General features: G+C 38.9%; 1 protein-coding gene across 1 annotated transcript; it reads left to right on the forward strand.

The window, feature by feature from the left end:
• The first annotated feature begins 217 nt into the window (after positions 1 to 217).
• On the forward strand, positions 218 to 10,395 carry LOC115254138 (CD63 antigen). The gene is made up of 5 exons (XM_029868826.2): positions 218 to 487; positions 555 to 743; positions 812 to 982; positions 1,282 to 1,509; positions 10,182 to 10,395. The coding sequence occupies exons 1-5, from the start codon at positions 386 to 388 to the stop codon at positions 10,341 to 10,343; spliced, it is 852 nt and encodes a 283-aa protein (XP_029724686.2). The 5' UTR covers positions 218 to 385; the 3' UTR covers positions 10,344 to 10,395.
• Positions 10,396 to 10,506: the final 111 nt, after the last annotated feature.

A 10,506-nucleotide genomic window follows, 5' to 3' on the forward strand; every position in this document is an offset into this window, starting at 1 on the left:
GATACAAGAATACCATATCGTTCATATCATAAAGGTGCATATGGATATGAAATTAGTGTTGACATCATGCAGCAAGCGAGAAAACACTTGTAGAGAGAACACGCTTGCGGTTGCGGCCGATACAAAGAAGGGCGAAGGAACCCAACTGTCGCGCTACGGTGCGGTGCGGCGTAGATAAACGAGTGATGATCATCCTACTGATAACTGGTATCTACAGGCCGGTTCTATATCAACTTTTTCTTTGTAATCTACACCATTTCGTCAACGCGCTGCTACCGCCGACAGTTGTGGCGAGCTAGCTGAACGCGATAGGCTTGTGGACGTGATTTGTGTATAGTTTTTCTCACTAACAAGTTGGAATATCTGTTCAATACGTAGCCTTATCATGCTACTCACTGCCCACCACCAACAGAAGCAGCAGCAGACCGGAAGTTGGTCGATGAAGTGGATCAAATTCTTCCTCTTCATGACCAATGTGATGTTCGTTGTAAGTTCGGTGGTGACGATTGCCAAGACGTTTTGGGAAATCGTAATGACGCCCCGTTTCTATCTAGTTCGTAGGAGTGCTCGTAATTTCGACGGGAGCCGCAGTGCGATCGGTTTACAGTGATTTCACCGCATTCGTTGATGAGCAGTTCTACTCGCCGGCTTGTATGTTCATCGTAGTGGGCGTGATAACGGTTGCCATTGCGACGTTCGGATTTATTGGTACAATCCGGGAGAGCTCCCTGCTGATCAATATCGTAAGTGGAGGGGATGATTATGGTGCCGAATGGCAGGTAACTGGCAGAGATTTATATCTTTTTTACAGTATTGTGGATTACTGTCGGTCGTCTTTCTGCTGGAAGTCACGGCAACTCTGGTGGGAGTGCATCATCGTCACGAGGTCAATGGATTTTTGAGGCAAAGCTTGAACAGCTCTCTGCAGCGATATCCATGGAATAGCCATATACAGAAATCGGTGGATTTTATGCAAATTGAGGTACAAACCTGGTTGCGCCAAAGATAACATTTAGAGAAAAATCAAAACCGTAATCCATAACTATTCTACCATTATGTTACTGTTGCGTTTCATAGTTTCTAATTTATACAACTCATTTTCGTAAAAAAAAATCCTGAACCGACTGAGAATCGATCTCATCACCTTAGTCTTGCTGAACACCCTCACGTTTACCGCTTCAGGTATACGAGCCCTTGTTATTAATCTTCTCAATGTGTAATCTTTGGCTGTTCTCATACAATCAACGTAAAAATTCACCAAGATTTTTTTTTCCACAACAGTTGGGATGCTGTGGCGTGGACAGCTACCAGGACTGGGAGGACGTATTTGCCGTGGTAGATTTGGACAATGGCGACGTCATGGCTGAGCTTCCGGCATCGTGCTGCCGGGAATACCTGGATGGAGACTGCATTCCGCATCAGGCCGGTTGCTTTCCGACAATGTACGCTCTTTTGAGGCATTGCTCCAAAACGGTTTTCAGTGGACTGCTGCTGGTTTCAACTGTACAGGTAAAGTATTTGTAGTACATTCTGTTATTTATTAATTGTATCAAATTATTACAAAACTGTCGACATGATTCTCGGTTTGTGGATGCAGCTCTCCAGCCTCGGTCATTTATTGTTCTTGAGCTGCTGGATAACTCAACTTTCTTCAACGTTAGAGTTGGCATGTTGTTGCTTCCTGCTGTACTGACTTCATTTCTTCCGCTGTCTTGGTCCTCCATGTCAGCGAGACCCCCCCCCCCCGAACTATTCAAGTGTTTATCGTAGTCCTACAGCATGACCACCTCCACTACGTTCTACTCTTCCGGAATCTCTCTACACTCATCGTCAAACCAATTGCTCCTTTGGCTCCGTTCCATATACCCAATGTTAATCTCAGCTACGTTATTGATGGTTGCTTTTACACCAACAGTCCTCGAGAGGGGCTTCATTGAGCTCGTCCGGGAAAGCTCTCTCAAGATTCTGCGTGTTATACCGAGGCGGTCGTCGATATCATACCTTGTTAACCACGGAGATATTTTGGAGCATTTTTACCATCAGTGACCATAGTCGATATTAGCGCCACGTTAAATAAATAAACGACCCTTTGATCCTCAACTTGCACATACTTTCGTTGACCGGTCACCAATCGATCACGTGCTCCTGTACTTTGTACATCGCCCATCGAAGCTGTTCCGTGTGGGATTCGTTTTGTAACTGCAACAGGGATTCCTCAAGCGTTTCCTCCACGAATTTTTCCTAGAATTCTTTCAGGATTTCTCCAGGGATTCATCTGAAATTTCTTCAGGAATTCTATCACAATTTTCTTCAGAAATTACTCCAAAAAATATTCCAGGGATTCCTCTGGGAATTGCTGCAGAGATTCCCCTAAAAATGCCTCCACAGTTTCCCCCAGGAATTCTTCTAGAGATTCTTCCAGGAGTATTTCTAGAGATTCCTCCGTTAATCCCAGAATTCCTTCTGTGATTCTTTCTGGAACAACTTATTTAAAAAAATCCTCCAAAGATTATCCCAAGAACTCTTCTTAGGATTCCTTCAGGAATTTCTCCTCGTATTTTTTAAGGAACTCCTCCAGGAATTAATTCAGTTCAGGGGTTCCCTTAGGAATTCCTCTTAAAATGGCTTCTGGGATTCCTTCTGGAGTTTCTTCAGGAACTCTTCTAAGGATTCCTCCAGAATTTCTCCAAGAATTCCATCTGCGATTTCTTCAGGAATTATTCCTGGTATTCCTTTACGAATTCCTTAAAAGATTCAATTTCTTCAGGAATTCCTCTAGGATTTTTTCCAGGGATACAAAAATTCCTCCAGGATTTATCTAGAGATTTCCCTAGAAATTCCGCCAGAAAATCCACTAGAGATTTCTCCAGGAGTTCCCCTGGAGATTCATTCAGGAATTCCCACAGGATCCCTCCAACAATTCTTACAATTTCTTTTCAGAGATTTTTCCAAGAAATTCTGCAGGGTTTCCTCAATGCATTCCTTCAGAACTTCCTTCAGGAATCTCTGGAGGAATATTTCTCCAGTAATTGCTTCCGGGATACTTTCAAGAACTCCACCAGGAATTCCTACATAAATTTTACTGGGGATTCTTCCAAGATTTTTTTTCCAGAGACTCCTACAGGAATTCATCCAAAGATTTCTCCAGGAATTACTTCAGGGAATCCTACAAAAATTCCACCAGGAATTTTCCCAGACATTTTTCCAGGAAATTTTCCTGGCATTCTTCCGAGGATTCCTCCTTGGATTCTTGTAGAGATTTCTCCAGGGTTTTTTTCAGCGATTCCTTCAGGAATTCCACTAGATATTCCTCCAGGAATTTCTCCAGAGTCTACTCGAGGAATTATTCCAGGATTTTTTTCAGGGATTCATCCAGGAATTTCACCAGGAATTAATCAAGGCATTTTATCATCTATTATATCAGTAAATCATTCAGTAATTTCTCCTGGGGATTCCCCCAGGATTTTTTCAGATATGCCTTGGAGGATTTCTCCAGAAATTTTTCAACAAATTCCTCCAGGAATTTCTCAAGGGATTTTTCAGAAATTTCTCTAGAGGTTCCCCCAGAAATTCATCCAGTAATTGTAGCAAGAATTCCTCCAAAGATTCCTCCAGGAATTTCTTCAAGGATTCCTCCAGCAATTTCCAAAGGAAAACCTCCAGGAATTCCTCCAGGATTTAATCCAGGAATTTCTCCAGAAACTCCTCAAGGAAATTCTCCAGGAATTACCCCAAGAATTCTTTCAGCAATTTCTCTAGGAATTGATCCAGGAATTGCTCCTGGACATCCTTCAGAAACTATGTCAGCAATTTCTCTAGGATTTTTTCCATAAAATCTTCTGGAGATTTTTTTTTTTTTTCAAAAATTCTTCCAAGATATTTTCCAGGAATACCCTCAAGAGTTTTTCAGGGTTTCCTCCAAAAATTTTCCCAGGAATTTCTCCTGAGATTCCTTCATGAATTGCTTGAGGCATTCCTCCGGGCATTTCTCTATAGATTTCTCCAGGGATTCCTTCAGGAATTTCTTCGAGGATATCTCCAGGAATGCCTTCAGAAATTCCGCTAGAAATTCTTCCAGAATTTTCTCAAGCGATTTTTTTCAGAAATACAAAAATAATAGAAATCCCCCAGAATTCCTCTGGAGATTCCTCTAGAAACTCATCCAGTAATTCTTTCAAGAACTCCTCTAGAGATTTCTCCAGGAATTTCAAGAACTCTCTAGGAAATTCTCTAGGAATTGCTCATGGACATCCTTCCGAAATCCTCCTGACTTTTCTCCAGGAATTTCTCCTGAGATTCCACCAGGAATTGCTTCAGGAATTTCTCCAAAGATTTCTATAAGAATTTCTCCAGGGATTTTCCCATGGATTGATCCAGCAAATTCTCCAGAGATTAAGAGGTTCCTTAAGACATTTTTCCAGCAAGTTCTCCAGATATACCTTCAAGAATTTTTCAGGGATTCCTCCAGGTTTTCCACCAGGGATTTCTCCACAAATTTCTGCAAGGATTCTCCCAGGGATTCCTTTAGGAATTCCTCCGAGGATTTCTCTAGGAATTCCTCCAGAAATTCCGCTAGAAATTCAACCAGGAATTTCTCAAGGGATTTTCAAAAATAGAAATAGAAATCTCTCAGAACTCCTCTGAAAATTCCTCTAGAAATTCATTCAGTAATTCTTTAAAGAATTCCTCTAGAGATTCCTCCAGCAATTCCCACAGGAATACCTCTAGGAATTCCTCAAGGCATTTCTCCAGGCGTTCCTCCAGATTTTTATCCAAGAATTCCTCCAGTAAATACCCCAGGTCTTTCTTCAGAAATTCTTGCAGGAGTCGCATCCTTCAGAAATTGTGTCAGCAATTCCTTCAGGAATTTCTTCAGGAAATCCTCTAGGGATTTCTTGAGAGATCCTTCCGGGAATCTCTCCAAGAATGCTTTCAGGAATTTTTCAGGGATTCTTCCAGACATTCCTCTAGGAATTCCTCGGGAGATTCGTCCAGGAATTGCTTCAGGGGTTCCTCCAGAGATTTCTTCAATGGTTCTTCCATGAAATCCTCTAGAAATTCCTCCAATGGTTCTTCCAGGAAATCCTCCTGGAATTTCTCTAGAGATTTTTTTTCAGAAATTTCTCCAGCAACTCCTTCCAGAATTCCTCTGGAGAATTCTCCAGGAATTCCTCAAGGATTTTTTTTCAGAGATTGCTCCAAGAATTCATCCAAGAAATTTCTCCAGGAATTCCTGTTGGTCTCATCCAAGAATTCTTCTAGGAATTACACCAGAAATTCGTTCAGAAGTTTCTCTAGGCTGTTCTCCAGTCTCTAGAGATTTTGCCATGAATTGCTTCAGGGATTCCTCTAGGAATTCCTCAAGAGATTTCTTCTGATTTTTTTCTATGGATTGCTCCCAGAATTCATTCAGGAATTTCTCCAGAATTTTGTCCATGAATTCCTCCAGAAATTTATCGAGGATTTCTGCTAGAGTTTCCTCATACGATCTCTTCAGATATTCTTCTAGGTATTCGTCGACTAACTTAGACGGAAATGAAATTCATCCAGGGATTCCTCCGGGAATTCCTCTAGGGATTCTACAGGGCTTCTTCCAAGCATTCCTGTTAGAATTGCTCCTGGGATTCATCCAGGTGTTTCTTCAGGGATTTATCCAGGAAGATTTCCAGGAAATGCTCCGGGAATTCTTCCAGGGATTGCTCAAGGAATTCCTAAAATGATATCTTTAGAAATTTCTCTCAGGTTCTCTTCAAAAATTCATTCGGGAGTTCCTTCGGAAATTTCAGAAATCCTTCAATCATCTTTTCAGGGATACATATACCCAACAACTTCTCCAGGAATACCTGATGATGAAAAAAAGTTAAAACAAATAAACTGATTGAAGGCTGCTTCGCAAATGATGACCCATATTTGTAAAAATTGTGCAGATATAATAAAAGTTTGTTCGGCAAGTTTTCTAATAGTGATATTTGCTACAACTTTGCTGAACACATAAACACTCTATCTTAATGAAAACAATAAAATCTAGATTGAGTTTAAATAAGGGCGAAAGTAACATGAGCGACTTCTCTTCATCGACTTTCTCTTCTTCAAATTAAAGTGACAAGATGCAAGTATGGTTGCACTTTTTGGTCATAAATCGCTAGGTTGCGATGCAATCTAGCGTCTAAATTTAATTTCTATCTATCTAAAGGTGGGTTTATCACATTAATGATACTTTCAAAAGAAGGGCTCTTATATACCAAACAGCTTCTTTTTTATCTGTATTAACAGGATTTTAGCCCTAGGCTAGTTCATTTTGGGACCCACACTTCCCTTCCGAAGGAAAAACTCACATTTTGCCGGGAATGGGATTCGATCCCAGGTCCTCTGCGTGGTAGTCACGCGCTTTAACCATCACTCCAGAGGACAGCTTCTTCAAAGACACTTTCCCTTAAAAATCAATTTTTCAGGAGCAAATCAATCGGACCTTTGGAAACAGTGTACTGATCAGCAGTGTACGCACAAGATAATGTAATACCGGAACATGAACTCGTTAGTGGATTGTGTCGCTGACAATGTACGCATATATTGTAGGGTCCTTTTCACAAAATTGGTCATAACTCAGGAACGACAAAAATGCGTTCCTAAAATTTAAGCGATCAAAGCGTATAAAATTACCTTCTCAAAAATATTTTTTGGAAAATTTTCCGCGAGTTTGGGCAGTTTTTCCGGCTTTTCTTTATAAATTTTCTCAACGGTGGAAAATTGTGTAGAAATTTTTTCAACTATATTTTTTTGGATTCCTGAGAAAATTTGCGCTCATTTTCTAAAAAAAAACTTTGTTTCTACGATGCTTCGTTCTTGAGTTATATTTTTTCAAGAAAAAGGCTTATATGGCACATTTGGACATTTTTTAACCAAATTGGCCATAACTCACAATCGAAAAAAAAGTGCATTCCAAAAATTTCAGAAATTAAAGCTAATGAAATTACCCTCTCAAAAATATTTTTTTGAAAAATTTCCATGAGTTGGGGCATAGTTTTTTTTTCAATTTTTCTTTCCGAATTTTCTCAACTGTGGAAAATTATTTGGAAAATTTTTTCCAGTTCATATTTTTTATGCATTACTGAGAAAATTTACTTTTATTTTCTAGAAAAAAAACTTTGTTTTTTACGATGTTTCGTTCTTAAGTTATATTTTTTTAAAGTATGTAATTAGTGTCAGGGAGAAAAAATTCCACCTAAGTTTTCCGGGATTGATTTTTTTTTTTCAATTTTTTTTTTTGTTCATATATCCATCAGCCCTGGCTGTGAAAAAAGTTTCATGAAAATCTGAGACCTTTCGGCTAGCCAATGTTTCAAATCAATTTCGTTTTAAATTACTGAAAGCATCTATCTCTCTCTTCTTGGCGTAACATTCCAAATGGGACACAGCCTGGTACTCAGCTTATTATTTTATGAGAACATGCTCAATTATTGACTGAGATAATCCACTTTCAATAGCTATTTTGCAAATGTGTATCCTGTGGTAGTCATGAAGATATTTTATGCGAAAGGTAATTAAGGAAGTTCCCATTCTAAAACGTTTCTGGGTCAACCGGGTATCGAACCCGTCACCCTCAGCACTGTTTAGCTGATTGCACACGCGCTTACCACATCGGCTATATGAGGTTTACTTGTTGGGATTGCTCCAGAAATTTGTGATGAGATATATGGTGTAGATTTTCTGCTTGGATTGCTTCAGGAATTGCTGTCAGGATTCTTCCAGGGATTTATCCATCAGAAACCCTTAAGAAATTCGTGGTAGGATTCATCCAGAAATTCTTGCTGCGATTGCTTTACGAATTTCTTTTTCTTGTAGGTATTTTTGCTGGTGTTTCTCCAAGAATTATGCCGAAAATATTTCCATTTCAGATTTTTCCAATCATTTCTCCTACTGGGATTCCTCCATAAATTCTTGCTGGTATTCCTGTCTAAGAATTTTGGATTTATTTTTTCAAGAACCCCTCTTAGGATTCTTTCAGGGATGCTTCTACAAATGTCTTAAAATTTTCCTCTATAAATGCCGTCGATTATTACTTATATAGGAACTCCTCTAGATATTTCACAAAGATTAAATTAGGAATTCCTCTATTAGATTTCCCAATTTGGTTTTCTCTATGGATTTCCCAGGAGTTCCTCTTGGAAATTTCCAGAGTTACCTCTTGGTATTCCTATATGGAAAACTCTTGGTATTGCTCCTGAAATTCATTCACAAATGTTTGAAATTCTCCTGGAATTTATGCTGGAATTTATCAAGCCATTTCTGCTGTGATTCTTCTTCGAACTACTCCAGATATTTCCCCAGTACTTTTTTCAGGATTCCTCCATGGATTTCTCAAGGAATTTCATTTGACATCCTAACAGATATTTCTTCAAAAATTGCAATAGATTTTTCAGGAAATTCTCCGGGAATTCCTCTAAGGATGCCTCCGGGGATTTCTAGGAACTTTTAAAAAAATAAAAATTAATTAAAGGATTTATCCAGAGCTCCTGTAAAAGTTTTTGCAGAAACTTCTAACGTGATTCCTTCAGGAATGCCTTGAGGGTTAGGTCCCGTAATTCCTCGGGTAATTTGTCAACGAATTCTGTAACTCCTCACTCGCTACTACTGTCTTTGATCAGCTTAGAACATTTTTTTAGAAAAAAAAAATGATTTTGAAAAATGTCCCGAATTGGTCCCGAAACTTGGTCGCATAATACAGCTTGAGTGCGAAGGATTTGAGGCCAACTCTGAGTTCAACAGCTTTCAAAAAAAATCCATGACGAAGAGAACAAAACTGCCGAAAATACAAAACTTCCCCTAGTATAATACCATAGAATAAGAATATCAAGAAAGCCCACTCTGCTGATGCTTGGGGGGACACTATCGCAGCGCTATCTGCGGATGAAAGTTCAACCTTCATGCGGTAGTGTGCGTTACTGATTGTATGCGGATACCAAAACATACGCACACCACCTTCTCTTATGACAAATCACGAACACTGTTACATGGAGCTTCCACCTTCCAGGGTTACCAGACGTACTCTTTTAAGAGTACATGTACTCTTTTTCAGCCAAAAATTACTATTCTTTTTTGTACTATTCTTTTTTGTAAAATAGCCCCAACTGTACTCTTTTCTTACAAGCATACAATTTCCTGATAATATTTCAGAAAAATTAGCGATTGCATTGACTTTTTCTAATAACAGGTGGTGCTGTAATCATTTGCCAATAGTGTCTCCATTTAGTTTTATGTGAAAACACGAAGTGACCTATATTGTTAATATAGTATATTTGCTTTAGGTTTCGTACGGGAGGACAACGATTCACACGGATAATGGCTCAAAACCCAGCGAAGAAAAATGTTAAATCATCAACAGCATAGTGGCGAACTCGCCTCGGGCAAAAAGCCACTTTAATAAAGAAAAAAAAATTTACTTTAGGTGCCATTGTTTACAAATTTCCTATCAAAGATCTTAAAAAGTACACGACTTCTGAAATTTAGTATAAAAGTGAAGTTTTTTTCAAATTACGGTAAAAACTTTAAAGTAATTCTTGTGATTACTTAAAATGCAACTTTCAATTGCATCAACAATAACCACTTGAAAAAAAAAAATAAAATTACCTTGGATTACCGTACTCTATTGTACTCTTTTATCAGGATTCTTAAATGTACTCTTTTGATATGTGCCAAATATGGTATCCCTAACCTTGAAACGCTTAGAGAGCGCCACTTGTCTTGTCGCTATAGAAAAAGACAAGAGAGGGCATTCTTTCTATTTTTATTCTTTGATAATACCCAATTACAATGTGTACAGTTATTTCAAATCAAAGTGATACATAATTAGTATGTACCACCTCCAATCTTCCGGACATATTCATTCAGTCCACATGCTGTTGTAGACGTTGTTATACACAGCAAATGGCGTACAATTCTGTCTACTCGTCCACATGATTCGTTGCTGTCGATCACCTGTTCAACTAACGTCGATCAGCTACAACAAGACAGCAAGATCACTGCAAAAAGATGATGCTAACTCTGGTCTGGCAGGGTCGTTGATGATAAAATTTTATCATAAAAACTCTTCAGTCAGTAAATTTTAATTTATTTGAATCTCTTATCTGAGCTACAATACTTCCATTAGATCGTATATTTATAAAGATAAACTTCTTCCACAGATATTGGCGGCCTTGTTTGCTTTCATCCTCGGACAACGGATAAGACTGGTCAAAACACGGTCGTCGTTGGATGCTCTCAAATACAAGACGACCGTTGGTGCCTTCGACTACAGACGACTGGCGGAGCTATCCATCGAGAAACCCAAAAGCTTAGATGTGTAAATTTACGTATTAAGAATTTATTCACAATAATAAAACCTTAGTCACCAAAAAACCCCCACACCTACTGGTATTGATTTCCTCCTTAGCCAGACACATGTTATCACAACCCCTATCTTATCACGGCGACGATCGATTTAGATAAAATTAAAACTCGATCAAAAAT

This window comes from Aedes albopictus, chromosome 2 (assembly GCF_035046485.1).
Source record: "Aedes albopictus strain Foshan chromosome 2, AalbF5, whole genome shotgun sequence".
NCBI lineage: Eukaryota > Metazoa > Arthropoda > Insecta > Diptera > Culicidae > Aedes > Aedes albopictus.

Coding starts and splice junctions, on each gene's coding strand:
- LOC115254138 (XM_029868826.2), top strand. CDS start 386: ATGCTACTCACTGCCCACCACCAACAGAAGCAGCAGCAGACCGGAAGT. Junction 744..811: donor GCTCCCTGCTGATCAATATC/GTAAGTGGAGGG, acceptor TCTTTTTTACAG/TATTGTGGATTACTGTCGGT. Junction 983..1,281: donor TGGATTTTATGCAAATTGAG/GTACAAACCTGG, acceptor TTTCCACAACAG/TTGGGATGCTGTGGCGTGGA.